The 27,661-nt window shown below is 37.6% G+C and overlaps 1 protein-coding gene across 2 annotated transcripts in view; it reads left to right on the top strand.

Moving 5' to 3' along the window:
- Positions 1-27,661, top strand: part of LOC126188964 (phosphatidylserine synthase 2-like) — a 243,146-nt gene that overhangs the window by 63,296 nt on the left and 152,189 nt on the right. For both annotated transcript variants that reach the window (XR_007537887.1, XM_049930723.1), the window contains exon 6: positions 270-388. Coding sequence is in view for 1 of the 2 variants with exons in the window: in XM_049930723.1 (XP_049786680.1) it covers positions 270-388 (119 nt within the window). In the remaining variant the exon portion in view is untranslated. The remainder of the gene's footprint in view (positions 1-269; positions 389-27,661) is intronic.

Raw genomic sequence — 27,661 nt, 5'->3', positions numbered from 1 at the left:
ACCGTTTGACATTCTTATGGAATAACTGAAAGTATTTTGTCTTTATTTTATTTCTAGCTTTTCAGACATTACTGCTAGGAGCTTCTAAATTAATTTTGTCCCCCAATCATTTTCATCATAATTTAAATGCTGTAATGTTAATTTAAAAGCTGTACTGTTATTATAGTTTGTTAATATGAAGTAATGATTGTAACACTAAGCTCCGCTTATTTTTTTTAGGTTTGTTAGATATTTCTTTATGTTCATGTATTTTTTGTTTATTTTAACAGTGGATATTAGATGCCCTGGTTTGTAATGGACTTGGCATCTATCTTGGAATAAAAACATTAAACTACTTTTCCATGAAGACATACCATTGGCGAGGTTTATGGGGCATCCCAACATACAGGTATTTGGCAGAAAATATTATACCTTTAAATCTTCAAAGTATAGCTTTGCAATGGAGCTTTTTATTTTAATGCACAAGTGACATATGTTAGAGACACAAGGCCCCCGTTTCTGTGTATTCTTTTAAAATACTGTATAGACTGGAGTACATCTTTCTAAAGTTTTCCTTGTATCTCTTATGATTTCTTGCAGCATTTATATTGTGTTCACATAGAAGGCAGTGTGTTACATGACCACAGAGGCTACTGTCACAAAAAATAAAATCAAAATATTGTAGAGTTTGTTCTAGAACATGACAGACTTTTATGGAGTCCTCTTATTATTATTTTTTGACTTTGTTTTATGAATTTTCACAAATGGTAATAAATTCTTGATAAAACCATTGCCATCAGAATAAGTGCTTGTAAGGCATTGTGTATAAATTATTTCATAACCTATAGACACTAGTGTAAAAAAAGTTAAGTATAATGAAGCAATGAGAAAGTATTTTCTGACCAAAATCGAGCAAGGTGGCAGAGTGGTTAGCTGGACTCACATCCGGGAGCATGACGGTTCAAACGCGCATCTGGACATCCTGATTTAGGTTTTCTGTGATTCCCCGTAGTCACTTCAGGCAAATGCCAGGATGGTTCCTTTGAAAGGTCCCAGCCTATTTCCTTCCCCATCATCCCCTAATCTGAGATTGTTCTCAGTCTCTAATGACTTTGTTTTCATTGGGACATTGAACACCAATCTCCTCCTTTTCTGACCGAGTTAATGGAGTGGCTGTAGAACAAAGTAAAGCTTAGTAAGATGAACCTATTTGGAACATAACAGATTAAAACAAATCATTTAGTTATAACAGTTCTGCAAGCAAAGATAAACATTTTTTAAGAAAAGTAAAATGTATTCTGAAACAACTTCGCTTAAGTTGTTATTCTGTACCTCATGATGATTTCATCACTTGTCTTTGATCTCTCTATTCCCAATGACTCATCATTACTAGTTGCATGGAATATACATCTTAGTTTTCATTTAATTTTTGACCTTGTGTCATATTGCCACCTTTATATTTTATTCTTTGTTTTTGCTGTTTCTTGCATTTCTTCTTGTGAAGAAATTTTAAAAACTTAGGATTTTCAGACCAGCCCTGTTCCATGTGATTTATTTATTTGCTTCCTCCTTGATGTGTCATTATGACTTTTCGACTGCCAGAAAATGAAAATAAACTGAGAAATCTAATTTTATCCAGCTTCCATCATCAAGAACTCTGTAGATCACAATGTTAGTCTGTTCTGAATTCATGTTGTTCGTTGTTGTTTTGTCCTTATTTCATGCAGACAGTTAGTCAGCATATGCCATAACCTTACTTTGTATTGCTTGACAAGGCTAAGTGATTATCTGGCTGTTGCATGAATTGACTTGGTCTTCTGATGAGGTACAGTCACGTTCCAGTTCAAAGTAGTGCACACTGTTACCTTATAGAGCGGGCATCTAAAGTAACTGCAGAAAATATCTTCTTAGAAGACTGTAACAACTTGCAGTTAATATAATTAATTTTATCAACAATGAGAATGAGAAAGATGTGATTATATGAGGGTAAAAGCTCTCGGAATTGAATAGAAAAAAATACTTACATCACTGAAACTTTTTTAAATTTTTCAATGTAGTCTCCTTGTAGGTTAGTACACTTCATCCAATGATGTTCCAGTACCTCGATCCCATCTCGAAAATGAGTTTCCTCCAGGCCTGCAAAATAGTTGTTAACTCTGGCTATCAAATCTTCTCATGATGCCAGTGAAGTATTGTGAGCAGCAAAGAAGAGCTGTATTGTATGTCCCATTTCTGTTCTTGTTCTAAATGGGCACTTCATTCAGTGGCATGTACAGATGTGTAGTGTGTGACAGTATGCCACTTGAAAGACTATTTGAGTGAGTACTATTACTGCCTCCTCTCCCTGCTTATTGGGTGTAAACATGACAATGCTGCCACTGTGGCAATTTCACCAGTTCACTTTGTCTGATAATACATAATATATAGTGTGCCCATGCTTGAGGCAGCATTCAATGATTATCAGCTTGCAGCAGTAGCATGTACTGTTTGTGTTTCACGCACCAGAATTCATCAGTTCCAGTAGGCTGTGTAATGTAAGATGTGCCACTCTGGTAAGAAATAAATGAGTGTGGGTATTTATATGCTGCTCAGTGTTAGATTGGAAGAGGCTTTTGCTAATTAGTAAGACATAATTTTATTAGTGAATGAACAAACCGTATAAAATTATTGAAGAACTTTGTAGAAAAGGGTATGAAGAAATTGAAAATGAAATAGTTGTAGGGAGAACAACACTGCATATGAGAACTATTTAATTTGCATGAGATTTGTCAGAAAAGACAAACTGGCATGTACAAATTTTATCTTACAGATTTTTAAGCATGATCCCTTTAAAATGATCTTATATGGTGACATACAGTTCGTGGCACTTGTTCTTGTTTGAATGCTGCTTGTTATGCATTATTTGAGATGACACAATGCCCTCTTCAGATGTTAATAGATGTTATATATGCTTCGAAAATAATGTTCATTAAACGTGACTTTGAGTTTTGAGTACAGAAATAAGTTCATGTCTGGTGGTCCTCAGTCCAGAGACTGGTTTGATGCAGCTCTCGGTGCTACTCTATCCTGTGCAAGCTTCATCTCCAAGTAACTACTGCACCCTACATCCTTTTGAATCTGTTTAGTGTATTCATTTCTTGGCCTTCCTCTACAATTTTTACCCTCCACGCTGTGCTCCAATACCAAATTGATGACCCCTCGATGCCTCAGAACAACTCCTACCAAACGATCCCTTCTCCTAGTCAAGTTGTGCCACAAATTCTTGTTCTCCCCAATTCTATTCAGTACCACCTCATTAGTTACATGATCTATCCATCTAATCTTCAGCATTCTTCTGCAGTACCACATTTCGAGGGCTTCTATTCTCTTCTTGTCTAATCTATTTATCATCCATGTTTCACTTCCATACATGGGTACATACCATACAAAAACTTTCGGAAAAGACTTCCTGACACTTAAATCTATACTCACAGTTAACAAATTTATCTTCCTCAGAAATGCTTTTCTTACCATTGCCAGTCTACATTTTATATCCTCTCGACTTCGACCATCGTCACTTATTTTGCTCCCCAAATAGCAAAACTTATCTACTATTTTTAAGTGTCTCATTTGCTAATCTGATTCCCTCAGCACAACATGATTTAATTAGACTACATTCCATTATCCTTGTTTTGCTTTTGTTTATGTTTGTCATATATTCTCCTTTCAAGACACCGTCCATTCTGTTCGTCATATATCCTCCTTTCAAGACACTGTCCATTCTGTTCAACTGCTTTTCCAGGTCTTTTGCTGTCTCTGACAGAATTACAGTGTCATCGGCAAACCTCAAAGTTCTTATTTCTTTTCCATGTAATTTAAGTCCTGCTCCAAATTATTCTTTTGTTTCCCTTACTGCTTGCTCAATATACAGATTGAATAACATCAGGGATAGGCTACAACCCTGTCTCACTCCCTTCCCAACCACTGCTTCCCTTTCATGTCCCTCGACTCTTACAACTGCCATCTGGTTTCTGTACACATTGTAAATAGCTTTCACTCCCTGTATTTGACCCCTGCCACCTTCAGAATTTGAAAGAGAATATTTCAGTCGACATTGTCAAAAGCTTTCTCTAAGTTTACAAATGCTAGAAATGTAGATTTGCCTTTCCTTAATCTATCTTCTAAGATAAGTTGTAGGGTCAGTATTGCCTCATGTGTTCCAACATTTCTACAGAATCCGAACTGATCTTCCCCAAGGTTGGCTTCAACCAGTTTTCATATTCGTCTGTAAAGAATTTGTGTCAGTATTTTGCAGCCGTAACTTATGAAGCTGATAGTTTGGTTATTTTTCACACCTGTCAACACCTGCTTTCTTTGGGGTTGGAATTATTATATTCTTCTTGAAGTCTGAGAGTATTTCACTTATCTCAAACATCTTGCACACCAGATGGTAGAGTTGTTTCGACTTAGGTCTTTCAGTGCTCTATCAAATTCTTCACCCAGTATCATATCTTCCTTTTCATCTTCACTTACATCCTCTTCCATTTCCATAATATTGCCCTCAAATACATCGCACTTGTATAGACCCTCTTTATACTCCTTCCATCTTTCTGCTTCCCCTTCTTTGCTTAGAACTGACCTTCCTCTGAGCTCCTGACATTCATAGAAGTGGTTCTCTTTTCTCCAAAGGTCTCTTTAATTTTCCTGTAGACAGTATCTATCTTTCCCCTAGTGATATATGCTTCTACATTCTTACATTTGTCCTCTAGCCATCTATGCTTAGCAATTTTGAATTTTGTGTCGAACTCATTTTTGAGACGTTCGTATTCCATTCTGCCTGGTTCATTTACTGCATTTTGACATTTTCTCGTTTCATCAATTAAATTCAATCTCTCTTCTGTTACCCAAGGATTTCTATTAGCCCTCGTCTTTTTACCTACTTGAGCCTATGTTGCCTTCACTATTTCATCTCTCATAGCTACCCATTCTTCTTCTACTGTATTTCTTTCCCCCATTCTTGCCAGTCGTTCCTTAATGCTCTCTCTGAAACTCTCTACAACCTCTGGTTCTTTCAGTTTATTCAGGTCCCATCTCCATAAATTCCCACCTTTTTGCAGTTTCTTCAGTTTTAATCTACAGTTCATAACCAATAAATTGTGGTCGGAGTCCACATCCGCTCCTTGAAATGTCTTACAATTTGAAACCTGGTTCCTGAGTCTCTGTCTTACCATTATGTAATCTATCTGAAATCTTTCAGTGTCTCCAGGCCTCTTCCAAGTATACAACCATCTTTCATGGTTCTTAAACCAAGTTTTAGCTGTGACTAAGTTATGCTCTGCTTCTACCAGTCAGCTTCCTCTTTCAATCCTTACCACCATTCCATGTTCACCTACTATGTTTCCTTCTCTTCCTTTTCCTACTATCGAATTCCAGTCCCCCATGACTATTAAATTTTCATCTCCCTTTTTATTTCTTTTATTTCATCATACATTTCCTCAATCTCCTCATTACCTGCGAAACTAGTTGGCATATAAACTTGTGCTATTGTGGTGGGTGTTGAAATATGCTCACTACTTTTTATTTACTTAAATTTGGCATATTTCGTGACACTACCTTTTCTGTGAAATGTTTACAAGGCGATATTTGTCTTGGCTTCAGTTGTCTAGTGGAAGTATGATTCCACAATGCAGTTTCGTCGGCTGCAGAAATGACCTGGTTCAATGCGTTTGCCTCATTTTTGGTGCTTCAAATACCATTTCTTCGAATGTGGTTTCTTTTTAAAGTTTATATAAAAAAAAGTAGTAACATAATTCACTTTTTCCTGTTCACTAGCAAATTATTTATGACGGTGACCTGCACATTGTTCTACCGTCAACAAACACCACTGCCGACTGACTCTAGTCAAAGACGACTCCAGCGTCAAAGACGTTTTACAGAAGACACAAGCTTCCACTTGTAATCAGTCTCTTTGATATTCTTCGTCACATTTACTAATAGTAATCAATATGCTTTCACTCTCAAAAATAAAAGTAAATTAACATATAATAAGGCAAATTATAATAAAATATTCTGACAAAAAATATAAGAAAACATTTACAATTTGGTATCGACAAATCCGGTAGAAAATAACACATCTCCCAGATCCATTACAACTGCTCCCCAGGGCTTTTGTTGTTATGAACGTATACAACAAAATCCCGACCACACTCAGTAATTTGATCTGTATTACACAATTAGTACATTAATGATGCAGTCTGATAACCTCTTCCAAATTTGGACTCTTTGAATCTGTGGACTTGTTACTGGCTGTTGTTGCAATGATACTTCCCCATCAATCTCATACACAAAAATTCAAGTAAAGAAATTATTTAACATGACAAATATACATGGTATAAAACATTCATGAGAAATATTCTAACATACAGCATACAGATTGAAAATAATAGAAAGGTAAAACTCATTTGCTAGAATAAGATATCTACAACCACTTCTTTGGTCACACTGTGCCAACTGGTTCTCGCAATTAAATTTTTTTTTCCATATTAATGTTAATTTCATTTTGCTTACATATTGTACAATAAAAAATGATACTAGACATATATAGAGTAGTGTTTTTTTTCTATATATTTGCCTTTTATATATTTTTACTTCTGATTTTCTTTTTGAATTTTTTTACTCATGTTTTTTCGTTTTGTATGTTTTTTTGCTTATGATTTTCTTTTTAAATTTTTTATATATATTTTTACTCATGTTTTTTATTTTGTATTTATTTATTTATTTATTTTACAATTATTTATATACACTTGCCTCTCTACTACAATATTACTACAAGTCACATTCTTGTGAAGAGTACTTTCGCTCCCCACAACATCAGTATAAAGAACAATAAATTGCTCATATATCATGAGGCTTTATCTAATATTGGTTTTGAAACATACCTTTGCATGCATGTTCACACATGCATGCCTTCACCCACAGGGAAGACTTATCTTCCAAAAAATAGAAAAATTCAGAAATGCTCACTATGGAGACTTTTTTTTGTAAAAAAGTAAAAATAAATCTTTCTCTCATTCTTTGTTACAACAGTGTTTTTTCATCAGCTTCAATTAACATGTGACTTCAAATTATTAATTTATACATGCAAATATACATACTTGGTTGTACAGGTAGTTTTTGTTCTAACAAGCATATTCCAGTGAAGGACTTTTGTTTTAGATGATAATAGGTTATTTAAATTTTGAAATTATGATTTCTGGTTATATAGTTTCAAAGAGACAACATTCCAGAGACCAAATTATTTCTTTGACTTAGAGTACACCAAATGATAAGCATTAGGGTGTGGATTTTCTATGACTTCAAAAGGTCCAATATAGATATCAAAGAATTTTTTAATTTCTGAAGTTAACATTTTTGATTTTCATGAGATTTGACCAGAACAAGATCCCTAATTTTGAAAGTGGTTAATTTTACCGTATTGTTATGTCTTTTATTCCTCTTTTCCCCTTGTTTCCTCATAGTTTCCCTGACAATATCTTCTCTCTCTTGCATAGTTAAAGGTGTACATTTAGGAATTTCAATAAGTTCTGATATAAGATTTGGAGGTCTGATATTAAACATAATCTCATACGGTGAAAATCCTGTGGAACTATGTTGTAGGCTATTCATAATATCTTCAAAATTTCGAATGTGCTCAAACCAGGTTGGATGTTTATGGCTACAATAGGTTCTACAAAGTCTGCCAATTTCCCTCATATATCTTTCTGCAGGATTGGTGGATGGAGAATAAACAGATATAAGTATATGCTTCAATTTTGATCTTTCAATAAACTTTTTCCAAATTTTAGAGGTGAACTGTGAACCATTATCTGATAATATACCGTATTTACTCGAATCTAAGCCGCACCTGAGAAATGAAACTCGAAATCAAGGATAAAAATTTTCCCGAATCTAAGCTGCACCTGAAATTTGAGACTCGAAATTCAAGGGGAGAGAAAAGTTTTAGGCCGCACCTCCAAATCGAAACAAAGTTGGTCCATTGTAATATGAAACACAAGTTAGGTGGAATGAATGACAACACAGCTACAGTTGTTTGGTTCGAGTCGTAAGCTTAGCAGTTAACTTTACCATGTAGCCATTGCTCCGTCTGTATTTATACGGGTACCCTTCCTTTTTCGCGTGCTTCGTCTGGTTTGAATTGATTGCTTATTTTTCTTTGATCTGATAAGTGCCATTCTCTTTGTTATAGGTGTTTACGTCACTCTAAGCTGAAAATGCATTACTGTGCTGTGTCATGCATTGTTTGTCGCATTCTGATAATGAGTGTTTACGACCTGTCGCCGCTCGCGGCATGGCTTGCTCTTGTGCACGCTACCGCCGCTTTTTTTTGTTTTAAAAGGTATCGTCTTATTGGCGAAACAATGGCAAGAGACTGCTATTTGCTGTTACTTACAATACTGCTTTCTTTGATAATGATCAACAAGAACCAAATAATAGACTGCATATGATAGAAGATGTTCTGAACGAGAGTTTAGCGGAAATTTTTCTCCATTTGAAAATCTTTGCAGACGCCTCTTTAGTACATTAAATTCTGCACATAACTTAGTCATCTTAGATTTAGAAATCTAGTCAATTGCCGTGCTTCATTTCTGACTGTATCACTATTAGGCATAAGAATAATACGAATATAAACATGACATGATATTTATATTCTTCCGCCTTTTCTGTTGTCTCACTCTAGTTTCGTAGTTTATTAGGCAGACAGGATTTAAATGAGATAGCAGCAAACACGAAAAAATACATGGCAAAATGTTTATATTCTTATGGTAAAGAGAATACTGCATGTGATTCACAATTCATAATAGTTCCTATTAGCAACCATCTCTTCTCACAGGTAGGAAAAAAATTCAGAAATCAGAATGTAAAGTTGGCCATCTTGACAAACATCCCAAACAGTCTTGCCAGTCAGATTTTCGTAGTACATTGAAATGCTGCTGCATTCGAAGATGAACAAAATGGAATTTGTATTTACTTCGTTGGATAATGTATGAAAATGCAGTGGTCGATACTCGTGGCGGAGAAGAAAAGCTCGTCTTCCAACTTTTTTTTAAATTTATTTACTGACGCAGAGGTTTTGGCACCAGTATTTATCTTTGTGCCAGCAAAGCATGCCTGCGTAGCGCTACATATATTCGATGGCAGAAGTTAGTTGTGGCGGCACCTACCAACATTTTTCATAACTTCTACTTACTTTGCATTCGATTCTAAGCCGCAGGCAGTTTTTTGGATTACAAAAACCGGAAAAAAAGTTTGGCTTAGATTCGAGGAAATACGGTACCTTTGGTTTACCCACCTGTGCAAAATAATCTCTTTCAATTTTTATTATAATTTCATGGCTAGTAGCTTTTTTCACTGGATATAGTTTAATTAATTTTGAAAATACATCTACCATAACAAATATGTAACAGTGACCACCTTTACTCTTTGGTAACATTCCATATAAGTCCACAGCGATAAGATCTAAAGGTTTTTCCGGAATAATGTTTTGCATCTCTTCACCACATCTTTGATTGCTCACTTTAACTCTCTGACATTTGTCACAGGTTGCCAATTCTTTTCTTACCTTCTTTCCAATATTGTAAAAATAAACGTTTTCTTGTATCTTTTGAATGCACTTCTGTACCCCACAATGACCAAAACTTTCATGTATGTAAATAATCAGCGTTTCAGCATCTGCCTCTGGCCAACACAGTTTCCAATTATCAGAATCTCCACCTGTTCTCTGAAATAAATTCTTCTTATGTAATTTGTAAAATTTATCAAGTTTCTCATACCCATTCTTGCCTAAACATTCTTGATCTAAATTTTGATTTTTCCTAATTTTGTTACACATAGTTCTAATTGTTTTCTCATTTTCCAACCCTTTCAGATATCTAATTTTAAATTGCTTTTCCTCCTCTTTTTCAAAAATCTCCTTTTCTCCCCCAATTGGTAACCTTGAAAGTGAATCAGCTACTACATTCTCAGAACCTTTTATGTGCTTGATTTCAAAGTCAAACTGTTGCAGAAATATTGCCCATCTGGTCAATCTACTGTGGTATAATTTGCACTCTTGTAAGTAACTCAAAGCTATGTGATCCGAAAATACTATGGTTTTATGTCCAATAAGGTAAATTCTAAATTTTGTAAAAGCCCAATGAATTGCCAAAAGTTCCTTCTCTGTGACTGTATAATTTTTCTCATGCTTGAGCAACATTCTGCTTGCAAATGCTATGGTACAATGTATCTTAACTCCATTCTGTACTCTTTCTTGAAATAACTCTGCTCCAAGCCCATAATTACTGCTATCAGTGTTCAAAGAAAATGGTAAATTAAAATCAGGTCTGTGTAATAAGTGTTGCTTCCTCAACTCTTGCTTAATTTTATCAAACTCTTCCTGACAACGTTTATCCCAAACCCGAACAGTGTTTTTCTTAAGTAACTGACTTAAACATGGTGCATTCAGACTCTGATCACTTATATGTTTTCGGTAATAACCGCATAACCCAAAGAATGACTTTAATTGTTTTTTAGTCTTAGGAACCGGAATTTCTGAAATTGCTTTAATTTTTTCTGGATCTGCCAAAATTCCCTTGTCTGTGACAACATGACCCAAAAATTTTAATTCAGAAACTGCAAACTTACATTTCTCTAATTTCAATGTCATCCCCCCTTTTCTAAGTTTTTCACAAACTGACTTCAAAATCAAAAAATGTTCCTCCCAATTTTGCCCTGTAACTAAAATGTCGTCTACATAAATTATCAGTTTAGATGCAAGTTCTTTGCCCCAGTACATGATCCAAAGCTCTTATAAATTCAGAAACAGAAGAATTTGACCCAAATGGCACAACACAATATTGGTAACTCTTACCATTGTACAGGAAAGCAGTATATTTTCTAGAATTAACCGAAAGTGGTACCTGATGAAAACCCGAAGTTAGATCCAAACTTGACATATATTTTATATCAGTATATTTATAGAGTAACTCGTCAATATTTTTGGGATGGTCTGTCTGTCTGAACAAAATTTTGTTTAAATGTCTAGAGTCCAAAACCAATCTTACTCCACCATCTTTTTTCGAAACTACTATTAGAGGATTATTATATGCACTGGTACTCCTCTCTATTATATTACATCCTTCCATCCTTTTCAGCTCTTTCTCAACAGCAGGTCTTTTTGATATTGCAGTACTGTATGGTTTTATGAAAAATGGTTCATGAGGTTTTACCTGAAGCTCACACTGATAACCCTTTACCCTACCAGGTATGTCACTGAAAACATCACTGTATTCCCACAGCAGATTTTCTAACTGTTGTTTTTGCTCCCCAGATAAATTTTGTGTTTCTGAAATTTTCAAATTTACTAAATTCCCAAATTCAACTTCATCAGTATCAAATCTATGAATTTCAATATTCTCCAATCTATTTTCTTTTAGTAAATTGATACTGTCAAAATTTCCATTACTCTGATCACCAAGTGTGTTCACAAAATTTGTCTGAATGTATTCCCTTTCACTAGTTTCCATCAAAAGTTTTCTTCCAACCCAATCAAATGCTGTATTTACTTTTACTATCCATTTCATACCCAAAAGAAAATCTTCATTAAATTCCTGAATTACAAAACATCCATGTGTGAACAACTTGCCTTCAATTAAAAATGTCACTAAAGCCTGGCTTTTTACCAATTTATTGCTCTTCCCAGTAGCACCTTTTATCTTTACCCCAACAACCGGCATTTCAACATAATCTTTCCCCACTTTCAATTTCTTGCTTCACCTTTCAGATATTCCCGAGATCTCACTTCCTGTATCAATTAAACATTTACCAATCCTTGACCCAATTTGAACTTTTATATAAGGACTGCAAAACTGATCACTTTTCTCAGAACCTGTATTCTCATGTAATAAATCACTTTCAATTTCCCCAAACCTATACTTATCAGAATCATATGGTATATCATTACATGTATTATTTGTCACAGTTATAAAATTTGCACAAGATACAAAATTGTCATTAGTACTCTCTCTTATCTCAAATAGCCAAGAATTTTCATCCAAATGATATTGTATACTATTGAAGTACTTAGCCTTCAGCTTTTCAAAAATAAAATATCTCATCTTTTTCCACCACTCAGGACATATAGTTTCACATACATTAATAAGCATCTTCCTAAAGTTCTACATCTACATCCATACTCCGCAAGCCACCTGACGGTGTGTGGCGGAGGGTACCTTGAGTACCTCGATCGGTTCTCCCTTCTATTCCAGTCTCGTATTGTTCGTGGAAAGAAGGATTGTCGATATGCCTCTGTGTGGGCAATAATCTCTCTGATTTTATCCTCATGGTCTCTTCGCGAGATATACGTAGGAGGGAGCAATATACTGCTTGACTCTTCGGTGAAGGTATGTTCTCGAAACTTTGACAAAAGCCCGTACTGAGCTACTGAGCGTCTCTCCTGCAGAGTCTTCCACTGGTGTTTATCTATCATCTCCGTAACGCTTTCGCGATTACTAAATGATCCTGTAGCGAAGCGCGCTGCTCTCCGTTGGATCTTCTCTATATCTTCTATCAACCCTATCTGGTACGGATCCCACACTGCTGAGCAGTATTCAAGCAGTGGGCGAACAAGCGTACTGTAACCTACTTCCTTTGTTTTCTGATTGCATTTCCTTAGGATTTTTCCAATGAATCTCAGTCTGGCATCTGCTTTACCGACGATCAACATTATATGATCATTCCATTTTTAATCACTCCTAATGCGTACTCCCAGATAATTTATGGTATTAACTGCTTCCAGTTGCTGACCTATTTTGTAGCTAAATGATAAAGGATCTATCTTTCTGTGTATTCTCAGCACATTACACTTGTCTACATTGAGATTCAATTGCCATTCCCTGCACCATGCGTCAATTCGCTGCAGATCCTCCTGCATTTCAGTACAATTTTCCATTGTTACAACCTCTCGATACACCACAGCATCATCTGCAAAAAGCCTCAGTGAACTTCCGATGTCATCCACCAGGTCATTTATGTATATTGTGAATAGCAACAGTCCTATGACACTCCCCCGCGGCACACCTGAAATCACTCTTACTTCAGAAGACTTCTCTCCATTGAGAATGACATGCTGCGTCCTGTTATCTAGGAACTCCTCAATCCAATCACACAATTGGTCTGATAGTCCATATGCTCTTACTTTGTTCATTAAACGACTGTGGGGAACTGTATCGAACACCTTGTGGAAGTCAAGAAACACGGCATCTACCTGTGAACCCGTGTCTATGGCCCTCTGAGTCTCGTGGACGAATAACGCGAGCTGGGTTTCACATGACCGTCTTTTTCGAAACCCATGCTGATTCCTACAGAGTGGATTTCTAGTCTCCAGAAAAGTCATTATACTCGAACACAATACGTGTTCCAAAATTCTACAACTGATCGACGTTAGAGATATAGGTCTATAGTTCTGCACATCTGTTCGACGACCCTTCTTGAAAACGGGGATGACCTGTGCCCTTTTCCAATCCTTTGGAATGCTACGCTCTTCTAGAGACCTACGGTACACCGCTGCAAGAAGGGGGGCAAGTTCCTTCGCGTACTCTGTGTAAAATTGACCTGGTATCCCATCAAGTCCAGAGGCCTTTCCTCTTTTGAGCGATTTTATTTGTTTCTCTATCCCTCTGTCGTCTATTTCGATATCTACCATTTTGTCATCTGTGCGACAATCTAGAGAAGGAACTACAGTGCATTCTTCCTCTGTGAAACAACTTTGAAAAAAGACATTTAGTATTTCGGCCTTTAGTCTGTCATCCTCTGTTTCAGTACCATTTTGGTCACAGAGTGTCTGGACATTTTGTTTTGATCCACCTACCGCTTTGACATAAGACCAAAATTTCTTAGGATTTTCTGCCAAGTCAGTACATAGAACTTTACTTTCGAATTCATTGAACGCCTCTCGCATAGCCCTCCTCACACTACATTTTGCTTTGCGTAATTTTTGTTTGTCTGCAAGACTTTGGCTATGTTTATGTTTGCTGTGAAGTTCCCTTTGCTTCCGCAGCAGTTTTCTAACTCGGTTGTTGTACCACGGTGGCTCTTTTCCATCTCTTACGATCTTGCTTGGCACATACTCATCTAACGCATTATGTATGCCGGTTTTGAACTTTGTCCACTGATCCTTAACACTATCTGTACTTGATACAAAACTTTTGTGTTGAGCCAACAGGTACTCTGAAATCTGCTTTTTGTCACTTTTTCTTAACAGAAAAATCTTCCTACCCTTTTTAATATTCCTATTTACGGCTGAAATCATCGATGCCGTAACCGCTTTATGATCGCTGATTCCCTGTTCTGCGTTAACTTTTTCAAATAGTTCGGGTCTGTTTGTCACCAGAAGGTCTAATATGTTATCGCCACGAGTCGGTTCTCTGTTTAACTGCTCAAGGTAGTTTTCAGATAAAGCACTTAAAAAAATTTCACTGGATTCTTTGTCCCTGCCACCCATTATGAACGTCTGAGTCTCCCAGTCTATATCCGGCAAATTAAAATCTCCACCCAGAACTATAACATGGTGGGGAAACCTACTCGAAATATTTTCCAAATTATCCTTCAGGTGCTCAGCCACAACAGCTGCTGAGCCAGGGGGCCTATAGAGACATCCAATTACCATGTCTGAGCCTGCTTTAACTGTGACCTTCACCCAAATCATTTCACATTTCGGATCTCCGGCAATTTCCTTCGATACTATTGCACTTCTTATCGCTATAAACACGCCTCCCCCTTCACTGTCCAGCCTGTCTCTGCGGTATACATTCCAATCTGAGTTTAGGATTTTATTACTGTTTACGTCTGGTTTCAGCCAACTTTCTGTCCCTAGTACTATATGGGCGTTTTGACCGTTTATTAATGAGAGCAGTTTTGGGACCTTCCTGTAGACGCTCCTGCAGTTTACTATTAGCACATTAATATTGTTATTCCCTGTTGCATTTTGCCTACTCCTACCTTGCCGCGTCTCAGGAGGCGTCTTGTCGGGCCTAGGGAGGGGATTCTCTAACCTAAAAAACCCCCATGTGCACTCCACACGTACTCCGCTACCCTTGTAGCCACTTCCGGCGTGTAGTGCACGCCTGACCTATTCAGGGGACCCTACATTTCTCCACCCAATAGCGGAGGTCGAGAAATTTGCACCCCAAATCTCTGCAGAATCGTCTGAGCCTCTGGTTTAAGCCTTCCACTCGGCTCCAAACCAGAGGACCGCGATCGGTTCTGGGAACGATACTACAGATAGTTAGCTCTGATTTCACCCCGCGAGCGAGGCTTTCCGCCTTCACCAATTCCACCAACCGCCTGTACGAACTGAGGATGACCTCTGAACCCAGACGGCAGGAGGTATTGGTGCCGACATGAGCAACAATTTGCAGTCGGGTGCACCCAGTGCTCTCTATCGCCGCCGGTAGGGCCTCCTCCACATCTCGGATGAGACCCCCCGGCAAGCAGACAGAGTGAACACTGGCCTTCTTCCCCGACCTTCTCGCTATTTCCCTAAGGGGCTCCATCACCCGCCTAACGTTGGAGCTCCCAATAACTAATAAACCCCTCCCCCCGTGTGCCTGCTCGGACCTTGCTGAAGGAGCAGCCACTTTTCCACCCACAGGCAGAGCGGGCGATGCCACACGGCCAGCCTCCACATTGACCCTCCGCCTCGTGCGCCGCGAATGCCGCTGAACCCGCCACTCCCCTTGGGGAGAGGGTGGCCCAACCGCGCCCAGTACCCGCGAAGATGTCTCGACAGCAGGGACAGTGGGTGAAGCATGTAACACCTGGGGTGTACCTTGCGACGCACCAGACTCCCCACTGCCGCTACACTCCGAGGCAGCAGCCTGAAGATGGCTGACCGCGGCCATCAACACGCTCAGCTGTTGGCGAACAGTGGCCAGCTCCTCCTGCGTCCGTACACAGCAGTCACACATCCTATCCATCCTAAGGAATCAATTTACTGAAGAGAGTTAATCAACTTTTAACTAGACTGATAATTCACTAAAGGCGGCTGTTTATTCACTAAACTGTGGTTGCTAGCCACTTCTTGTAGAAAACAATGAAAATAGTACTACCTGTCTCTGGACTGTATTGAAAACAAACACTAGCACTACTGGCACTATGGTTGACTAAAGGGACTCTGTATTCAAAACAAACACGAAATCTATGGAACACTATTAATAGCACCCAACAATTAAAGCTTCCTAAAAGCAAATACACACGGAAGAAGAAGTGACAAGTAAGAAAAATACAGTTAATACTTAAATTAAGGTAGCTCGCTGCACAGCAGACGTGAAGCAGACGGCAGTTACGACAACACTGACTCTACTGGCACTATGGCTGACTAAAGGGACTCTCTCTGACTGTATTCAAAACAAACACGAAATCTATGGAACACTGTTAATAGCACCCGACAATTAAAGCTTCCTAAAAGCAAATACACACGGAAGAAGAAGTGACAAGTAAGAAAAAATACAGTTAATACTTAAGCTAAGGTAGCTCGCTGCACAGCAGACGTGAAGCAGACGGCAGTTACGACGTCAAAAGAAATAGTTTTACTGTTCAGCCATAGATTCATAAGAAATGTGTGTGTGTATTATTTCCCCTCTCTAAAGTTACCAGATCCCTTTCACCATTATTTTCATTCTCACAGCATGCATTCTCTCTTTCATTCACACACGTCTCTGAACTACTACAAATTACATCATCTAACAAAGTGTTGTTCTTTTCTGCCCAAGTGTAAAACCCTGTCAAACTAAATGAATCACAATTACTTTTATCTACTGTATGTTCTTGTTTACTGAGAATTTTATCTTTATCAATATCATCATTATTTTCCTCTTGAATTTTTTTCAAAAGGTAACAACTAATAACCTCATGTGATAGCTTAGGTTTGGAACTGTCATGTTTGGGTTTATGATAGTCACATCCATTGGTCCTTTCATCATGCTCACCTTCTGCCTCAACCTTGCGGACCTTCAAGGGGGCATCTACTCGTTTTTTATTTCCTGAATTACAACTGGTTCCTGTTTGAAATGCTGATTGTGGTTCTGCCAATGTCTCTGATCAACATTTCTGTTCCCATTCCTATGCCAAACATTACCTGATTGTTGGTAGTTTCTATTGTACTGATCTCTATCAAAATTTCTGTGATTTTGATCCCTAAAATGTTCTCTATTTTGTTGATTATTTCCGCAAAAATCTTGTTCTTGTTTTGGATGAAAATTATGGTCCTTATTTTGAAAATTGTTATATCCCCCTGAATTTTGACTGACACCATGATAATTGTTTTGTTCCCTTTTTTGAAAGTTGTCATTTCCCCAATTTTGACCATTACCTTTCTGAGTAAACCCACTGTGTGTTCTTGTTGTTACCCTATACAACTTTTCAATATAATTGAGAAACTGCTCTACATTACTATCAGGACAATGAACTAAACTCAACTGCATTGCTGATGGCAATCTTCTCTTTAAGGTATCAGTTTTGATCAAGTCATCCAAAGTTTTTGTTAAATGAATAAGTTTTTGAAGTTCACTTTTGCAAAATTGTTTCATGCTCCATCTGATTCTCTATAGTTTCTCCCATTCAAAAATTCACTTTTGATTCTAGTTTGTTTAAGATCATCCCAAAAATTTTCCAGCAATTTTGATTCAAATTCTGAAAAGGTCATCCCCACAGTTACAATCTGGTTTGCCCAAGTCAAAGCTTCCCCTTACAAGAATTTTTTCACAAATTTAATTTTCATATCATCTGGTGAGTGAGGTAAAAAACAATCCTTACAATACTGTATAAAATCAACGGGGTGTAAGGGTCCACCTACCGAAAAGTGCTTCACTGGAATATTAGATACAAGATTGCATGTGTTGACATTGTGATTTTTGCTTTGAAATTCAATGTCAAAACTTTCAATTTTTTCGCTAAGTTCTTTGACAGATTTTTTGTTTTCTAAATCACTACACTCTACTTTTTTTTTTCTAGAGTAACCAAACGATTGTCAGTTTCTTGTTGTACATTTTTTACTAAAACTTTTGTGTTCTCATCCAAATTTTTAATTTCCCCTTTTATCTCATTAAAATCAATTAAATTTCTTTCCCTATCTGCCAGTAACTCACTTTTTACAGTATTAATTTCATCGCTCAATTTAGCATCAATTTCATTTACTTTTGCTTCCACAGATTCAATTTTTTCCTCAACACTGCCAACTTTGTTCGAAGGATCACCCACTTGGGTATTGACTGCTTGGACTTGCAACAAAATGTTATCAATTTTTTCATCCCAGTAAGTCTTATTGTCGTCAACTGATTGTTTAATTTCTTTCGTGAAATTTACAAGAAGACTTTTTAAATCAAATTGATCGGTTCTTTCTGTTTCATTTGACCTGTCCTGATTTTCGAAGTCTATTAAATTACTACTTTCTACTTTAGGCACAATACTCTCAAAAATCTCATAAGTCATTGTAAAGAAAAAAAATTATACACAACAATACAAAACAAGATAAAAATATTGTTTTAACAAAATACGTGGGTTTCGTGACTTATCTGGAGCACTCTTCTACTGTTGCAAATCCACGTTTTCCATCCATGTGATTGTTGACCAAAATTTTTGAAATTACTCCTTCTGTCAAAAATTATATTTTTCGCCGAAACATTTCTTCTCCGAAACTTTTACTTACCGATGAACACAAATACTGTAACACACATTCTGAAAAAACTGGTATGAACACACAAAAATTTTCTTCCTCGTAGCACTGATGATGATCACGTGAACACAATATCCCGGCTACAGTCCCCAGTTGAAATATGGTATCCCGGACGAGTCCCCAGTTGAAATATGCTCACTATTTTTTATTTACTTAAATTTGGCATACTTCGTAACATTACCTTTTCCGTGAAATGTTTACAAGGCAATATTTGTCTTGGCTTCAGTTGTCTAGTGGGTAATTTTCAGCATTATTCTGCAGTACCACATTTCGAGGGCTTCTATTCTCTTCTTGTCTAATCTATTTATCATCCATGTTTCACTTCCATACATGGGTACATACCATACAAAAACTTTCAGAAAAGACTTCCTGACACTTAAATCTATACTCACAGTTAACAAATTTATCTTCCTCAGAAATGCTTTTCTTACCATTGCCAGTCTACATTTTATATCCTCTCTACTTCGACCATCGTCACTTATTTTGCTCCCCAAATAGCAAAACTTATCTACTACTTTTAAGTGTCTCATTTGCTAATCTGATTCCCTCAGCACAACATGATTTAATTAGACTACATTCCATTATCCTTGTTTTGCTTTTGTTTATGTTTGTCATATATTCTCCTTTCAAGACACCGTCCATTCTGTTCGTCATATATCCTCCTTTCAAGACACTGTCCATTCTGTTCAACTGCTTTTCCAGGTCTTTTGCTGTCTCTGACAGAATTACAGTGTCATCGGCAAACCTCAAAGTTCTTATTTCTTTTCCATGTAATTTAAGTCCTGCTCCAAATTATTCTTTTGTTTCCCTTACTGCTTGCTCAATATACAGATTGAATAACATCAGGGATAGGCTACAACCCTGTCTCACTCCCTTCCCAACCACTGCTTCCCTTTCATGTCCCTCGACTCTTACAACTGCCATCTGGTTTCTGTACACATTGTAAATAGCTTTCACTCCCTGTATTTGACCCCTGCCACCTTCAGAATTTGAAAGAGAATATTTCAGTCGACATTGTCAAAAGCTTTCTCTAAGTTTACAAATGCTAGAAATGTAGATTTGCCTTTCCTTAATTTATCTTCTAAGATAAGTTGTAGGGTCAGTATTGCCTCATGTGTTCCAACATTTCTACAGAATCCGAACTGATCTTCCCCAAGGTTGGCTTCAACCAGTTTTCATATTCGTCTGTAAAGAATTTGTGTCAGTATTTTGCAGCCGTAACTTATGAAGCTGATAGTTTGGTTATTTTCACACCTGTCAACACCTACTTTCTTTGGGGTTGGAATTATTATATTCTTCTTGAAGTCTGAGAGTATTTCACTTATCTCAAACATCTTGCACACCAGATGGTAGAGTTGTTTCGACTTAGGTCTTTCAGTGCTCTATCAAATTCTTCACCCAGTATCATATCTTCCTTTTCATCTTCACTTACATCCTCTTCCATTTCCATAATATTGCCCTCAAATACATCGCACTTGTATAGACCCTCTTTATACTCCTTCCATCTTTCTGCTTCCCCTTCTTTGCTTAGAACTGACCTTCCTCTGAGCTCCTGACATTCATAGAAGTGGTTCTCTTTTCTCCAAAGGTCTCTTTAATTTTCCTGTAGACAGTATCTATCTTTCCCCTAGTGATATATGCTTCTACATTCTTACATTTGTCCTCTAGCCATCTATGCTTAGCAATTTTGAACTTTGTGTCGAACTCATTTTTGAGACGTTCGTATTCCATTCTGCCTGGTTCATTTACTGCATTTTGACATTTTCTCGTTTCATCAATTAAATTCAATCTCTCTTCTGTTACCCAAGGATTTCTATTAGCCCTCGTCTTTTTACCTACTTGAGCCTATGTTGCCTTCACTATTTCATCTCTCATAGCTACCCATTCTTCTTCTACTGTATTTCTTTCCCCCATTCTTGCCAGTCGTTCCTTAATGCTCTCTCTGAAACTCTCTACAACCTCTGGTTCTTTCAGTTTATTCAGGTCCCATCTCCATAAATTCCCACCTTTTTGCAGTTTCTTCAGTTTTAATCTGCAGTTCATAACCAATAAATTTCAGTGTCTCCAGGCCTCTTCCAAGTATACAACCATCTTTCATGGTTCTTAAATCAAGTTTTAGCTGTGACTAAGTTATGCTCTGCTTCTACCAGTCAGCTTCCTCTTTCAATCCTTACCGCCATTCCATGTTCACCTACTATGTTTCCTTCTCTTCCTTTTCCTACTATCGAATTCCAGTCCCCCATGACTATTAAATTTTCATCTCCCTTTTTATTTCTTTTATTTCATCATACATTTCCTCAATCTCCTCATTACCTGCGGAATTAGTTGGCATATAAACTTGTGCTATTGTGGTGGGTGTTGAAATATGCTCACTACTTTTTATTTACTTAAATTTGGCATATTTCGTGACACTACCTTTTCCGTGAAATGTTTACAAGGCGATATTTGTCTTGGCTTCAGTTGTCTAATGGAAGTATGATTCCACAATACAGTTTCGTCAGCTGCAGAAATGACCTGGTTCAATGTGTTTGCCTCATTTTTGGTGCTTCAAATACCATTTCTTCGAATGTGGTTTCTTCTTAAAGTTTATATAAAAAAAGTAGTAACATAATTCACTTTTTCCTGTTCACTAGCAAATTATTTATGACGGTGACCTGCACTTTGTTCTACCGTCAACACACACCAAGTCAAAGACGACTCCAGCGTCAAAGACATTTTACACAACACACAAGCTTCCACTTGTAATCAGTCTCTTTGATATTCTTCGTCACATTTACTAATAGTAATCAATATGCTTTCACTCTCAAAAATATAAGTAAATTAACATATAATAAGGCAAATTATAATAAAAAATTCTGAAAAAAAAATATAAGAAAACATTTACAATTTGGCATCGACAAATCCGGTAGAAAATAACACATCTCCCAGATCCATTACAGTGTGGGCTTTGTGTCTATCTTGCCTACAATCATTAGGTTACCATGCTGTCCATAGTAGCTTATTCATGTTCCTATTTATTCATTATTAATCATACTCCTGCAGTACCCCTATTTGACCTAGTATTTATAACAATGTACTCACCTGACCAGAAAACCTTATCCTCTTGCCACCAAAGTTCACTAATTTCCATGACTGATTTCACAGGTATCCCTGCCTTTGATGGGATAGGTGATGTTAGTGGCTGGACTGCAATAGGTGGTGATGGGAGGATGTATAGGACAGGTCTTGCATCTAGGTCTATTATGGGGGTATAAGCCATGAGCTAAGGACGGGGAGCAGGCGTTGTGTAAGGATGGACGAGTATATTGTGTAGGTTCGGTGGACAGCAGAATACCTCTGTGGGAGTGGTGTGAAGGATAGTGGGCAAGACATTACTCATTTCAGGGCATGACGAGAGATAATTGAAACCCTGGTGGAGAATGTAATTCAGTTGCACCAGTCCTGGGTGGTATGGAGTCACAAGGGGAATGCTCCTCTATGTCCAGACGGTAGGACTTGGGGGGGGGGGTTAGTGCGAGACTTTAAAGATAAGGCCTGGGATATTTGTTTTTGTAGGTTGGGATGATAATTACAGTCAGTGAAGGCTTCAGTGAGATCCTTGGTATACTTTGACAGGGACTGCTCGTCACTGCTGATGCGACAACCATGAGTAGCTAGGTTGTACGGAAGGGACTTCTTGGTATGGAACGGATCGCAGCTATCTAAGTGGAGATATTGCTGGTGGTTAGTACGTTTGATATGGATGGATGTACTGATGTAGCCATCTTTGAGGTGTTGAGTAGGACCAGGTGAAGCAAATGGGGGGGGGGGGGGGAGGAGTAGTAGTTGAAGTGCTGGAGGAAAATGGATAGAGTGTCCTCACCTTCAATCCAGATAGCAAAGATTTCATCAGTGAGTCTGAATCAAGTGAAGTGTTTAGGATTCTGTTTTTTTTTAAGGATTGGTCTAGATGACTCATGAATAGGTTGGCATAGGATGGTGCCATAGCTGTACCCCAGATTTGTTTGCGGGTAATGCCTTCAGAGGAGAAATAATTGTGGGTAAGGATGTAGTTGGTCATGGCAACTCGGAAGGAAATTGTTGGTTTGGTATCCGTAGGGCGTTGGGAAAGATGGTGTTCAATAGTGGTAAGACCATGGGAATTAGGAATGTTAGTGTACAGGGAGGTGGCATCAATAGTGTCGAGCAGGGCTCTGAGTGGTAAAGGGACAGTAAGTGTGGAGGGTCGGTGGAGGAAATGCTTGGTATCTTTTATATAGGAGGCTAGGTTGTGGGTAATAGGTTGAAGGTGTTGGTCTGTGAGAGCAGAGATTCTCTCAAGGGGGGGGGGGGGGGGGGGGGGGGCACAGTAATCGGCCACCATGGGGCGTCCTTGGTGGTTAGGTTTATGGACTTCATTAAGGATGTAGAAGTTAGGAGTGCAGGGAGTGGTAGGGGTGAGTAGACAGATAGACTCCGGAGAGAGGTTCTGGGATGGGCCTAAGGATTTGAGTAGTGACTGGAGATCCTGTTGGATTAATGGAATGGGGTCACTGTGGCAAGGTTTGTAGGTGGAAGTATCTGACATCTAGCGGAGTCCTTCCACCAGATAATCCTTGCGGGTCAAAACAACAGTGGTGGCACCTTTGTCTGTAGGTAGGGCTATCAGTTTTTGGATGGTGGACTGCAGTTCCTTGTGCAGCGCGCGCGCGCACACACACAGGGTGTATATGCCCAGGGAAGACCATTGGCCGAAAGCTTTAATTGTGAGAGTCTTTTTGTTGTGTCTATCTGCGACTCAGCATCTCGGCTATATGGTGAGTGGCAACTTTCCTTCTCATGAAATTGTTGCATTCCATCCTCTATTTTCCATTGTTTAGTTATCTATTGATGTGGAAGCTTGTCCAAGTCACAGGTCCTCACTGACTATTGTTCTATCACCTGTAAATACTTGAACTGCTTGTAGGTTTGCAGCTCACCGAACCTTTCATGTATTTTTTATTTCTAAGTAATTTAAATGTTGCTATAAACCTTTTTTTCATAATTTTCATCAACACTCATTGTTTCTCCTCATACTCGCGACAGGTGGATCACTCTCATTCAGGGATGTAAGTGGCGTGCTGCTTCTTTCTAACCTTCCTCAACAAACTCATCTTTCCATCCGAAGAAAAGGGCTAGTAATTCTGTTATTTAGGATTTGCGTTTTCACTTTTAAATGTGTGTATTAGCAGCTGCTTAGTGGTCAGCCTGGCTCTCTACCGTGTAGTGGCCCTGAGTTCGATTCCATGTCTGGTCAGTGATTTTATCTGCTTGGGGACTGAGTGTTGTACTGTTCTCATCATCATTTCATCACCACCAATTCATACGTCACCAAAGTGGTGTCAGATTTAAAAGTGTTGCAGTAGGCAGACGAGCAACTCCAGATGACGTCTCGTGCCCAATAATGTCATATGATCACATCATTTCATTTCAGCAGTACTGGTCAACCACTTTTTCTCCTGTTATTATTATTATTATTATTATTATTATTATTTCAAGTGAATTTTCCTTTAGGTATGTGTAGACACTTACTTCAATGTCTGCAGCTTAAAAATAAATGAAGGCAGTGGAATGTGCTGAAAACTTGCTGCTGGAGGCACCACCAGAAAGCACATCGTAATGACTGGCATACTATATTGAAAGTTGTATATTTTTTAGTACACTTATATTATGAGGGCAGGTCAGGTATCATCGTTAGTTGCTGTGCAAAGAGGGCACATATGGAAATCGAATAAGAAAATCCTCTATTAAGAATTGGATGTGCTAAGTAGTGTGATAGAAGTTGTTATGGAAAAACTTGAGCATCCAGTGTCTTCCAGAACAGTGTTACTTTTCTAAAAGCTCAGCAGGTAGAATGAAAATCCAAGTCTTGACAGGGTGTATATGCCCAGGGAAATCCAAGAGAAGTGTGGAAATTTTTTCATCCGGGAGAAACCCAGGAATTTGTTGAATTCCAGGAATTTTTCATTGTTTTAGTTTTCATTTAAATTTTTGTAAATGTGACTGGTGAGAACTGACAGTTCACAAAGAATTTTACTTTAGCATGAAAGTGCAGAATAATACTGCAGCAATAAAACATAAATGAGAGAATAATGCCAAAATAAAATACCATTTACAACAACAAAAGAAAGTACACACAAAAGCCTCTGCTGACAGGAAAATGTGTCAAAGGTATTAGGGCAAAGACCGTGCAATACAACAAACTGTTTTCGATTAATATGATAGCTTAAATGTTTACAGTTTGAACAGTTCACAGGAAAACATTGTGAATGGTGGTTTGAGGGTATTACTTTCAAAATAAATTTTCTTTTGTACAGAATGAATTATGTTACATGTGAGTGTGTTCAGTGCTTAGAGTTTTAAACATGGCTGTCTCTCAGCAACCGTATATAAGTTTCAGGATAGGAATCACATGGCCAACCAGTTGTAAATAACATTGACGTAGATTTTGACACCCCTAAGAATGTGATCAGAATGAAATTTTAAGAAATCCTATAAAACAATACATAGAAAATTAAGGTTGACAAAATTACTAACCAAGATGACAATATTCGTGGCATAAAAGGTTATTGACATAAAATTACATTGTGAGGAAGCAGGAAGCTTGGTAGGAACATCATCAGACTGATCAACCCAGTGGCTTACATTGCTGTCACAAAAGCAATACAAGCTGCACTGCCTATCTGGCGTTGACAGTGAAATGTGCCCATTTGAGACATTGTAATAGAAGTAATTGAATTAAGCAACACTTAATTATAAAAACAAAATACAAAGTAAGAGAGCTTAAAGTACTTTTGTAAATACAAAGGAGTCAAGTAAATTAAGTATAACAGAGCCATCTGTTAGGCTATACAGAAATTACCATTATGTAAAACACAGGACATTAAAGAATATTTATACAAACAGCTGCACAATCCAAGAAATATCTGCATGAAATTAACTTTAGTAGCATACATCTATGAGATTTCAAGAAAAAGATGTTTCGGAGTTATAGGTGGGAAACCATAGTAAAAAAATAAAGGAATCAAAATTCTGCAAGTAGTGTATTAAAGCCATGGAAAAAAATTTTGTTACATAATTGTAACTATTCATTGAGGACAAGCCCATCGTTCTTAGAAATAGGCTTGAAAATCTCCAGCTCTTCAAGTACATATAGCCTATGACCTTTCTTTTATGTATGCAAAATGGAAATTTCTTCAGCACTTTTCAGTTTGTGGCCGGAAATTAACAGATGATCAGCAAAAGTGGAATGTTGTAGATTAGTACCTCTTGTCCCCAATAAATGTTCCCTGTACCTGATGCTGAAAGATCATCCAGTTTGTCATATATAATTAACGGGACAGTATCACAAGTGATTTCATAAATCCCTGAACTATGTATAGTAGCAACTGTGGGCTTGAGATTGTGAATAAGATATTTTTGCAAGTTATTGTTAGTGGAAAAGGTAACTTTGCATTCTATAGTAAATAGGGCCTAAAATGGATAGAAAAACTTTTTTGTGCTTGTTATTGTCAGAAACAGCACTGATGCCTAAAGAATTCACTTTAGCATCCGTTTTAACTTCGAAGATCTTTTTAACTAACGAGAGGTCACTGTCATTTTTAACTGCAATAGTTTTTATCAAATTCATCTCTACATTAAGCTTGTCTCATGACAAAGGTAAAGAAATTGGCTGAACAGAAACATGTCTTTTTAGGGAAAAGAAAGGTTATAGGCTCGACATACTCGAAGAGCTGGAGATTTTCAAGCATATTTCTAAGAACGATGGCCGCAGTGAACAGTTACAATTACGTAACTAAAATTTTTTCAATGGGTCTAATACTCCAGTTGTGTAATTGTGATCGCTTTATCTTTTACTATGGTTTCCTGCGTCTACTCCCAAAACATCTTTTTCTTCAAATCTCGTAGATGTATGCTACTAAAGTTACATTCATGCAGATATTTCTTGGAGTGTGCAGCAGCTTGTATAAATATTCTTTAATGTCCTGTGTTTTACATAATAGTAATTTCTGTATGACTCTGTTATACTTAATTTGCTCGACTGCTTTGAAAAGTACTCTCTTCCTTTGTATTTTGTTTTCATAATCAACTGTTTTTTAATTCAGTTATTTCTACTGTAATGTCTCAAATGGGCACATTTCACTGTCCGCACCCGATAGGCAGCGCAATTTATATTACTTTCATGGCAGCACTGTAAGCCATTGGGCTGATCAGTCTGATGTTCCTAGCAAGGCATATATGCCAAAGACTTGAACGTGTTTAATTTAAATTTTTGACTCGAGCATATGTGCTCAAAACTTTGGCCACTGCTTTCACGTGATGTAATTTTATGTAAGTAACTTTTGTATGCCATGAAAATTTTCATCTAGATTAATACGAGGTATGTCCACAAAGTAAGTTCCATTTGGTTATATAAAACAAATGTGTACAGATACAGAAAAAATATTTATTGTACAAAAATCTACAACTGTTAAACTGCTTTTCACAAAGCTTCTAAAATTTTTTAGGCACTTGTCATAGTGTGGCACAAGTTTTTCAGCTCTTCATCATCGTTGAAATGTTGACCACCAAGGACAGATTTTATGTGAGAAGGGGAGATGCGGAGCCGTGATAGGCACAATAAAAAGATTCACACAATCATAGCTTTTGTCACATTTCATCCTGGATTTTCCATTGTTTGAAGGACAGATTTTAGGTGTAAGGAGAGATGAAAGTCGCTAGGAGCGAGGTCCAGGCTGTATGGAAGATGATCAAACATGTCCCAGTTCATCAGTAATCACAGACGGGCATCCACTTTGTTCTTCATCATGCACTTGATCATGTCCTTCATTGAACAGTCTCATTTTGCCCGTAATCGTCGCAGATTTGCCAGTGAATTTCCTTTGGTTTAACTTTCTTTGCATTTAGAAAATGAATCAC

This window comes from Schistocerca cancellata, chromosome 5, assembly GCF_023864275.1.
Source record: "Schistocerca cancellata isolate TAMUIC-IGC-003103 chromosome 5, iqSchCanc2.1, whole genome shotgun sequence".
Taxonomy (NCBI): domain Eukaryota; kingdom Metazoa; phylum Arthropoda; class Insecta; order Orthoptera; family Acrididae; genus Schistocerca; species Schistocerca cancellata.
The sequence above is the reverse complement of the archived record's forward strand: the minus strand, read 5'-3'. Positions and strand labels throughout refer to the sequence as shown.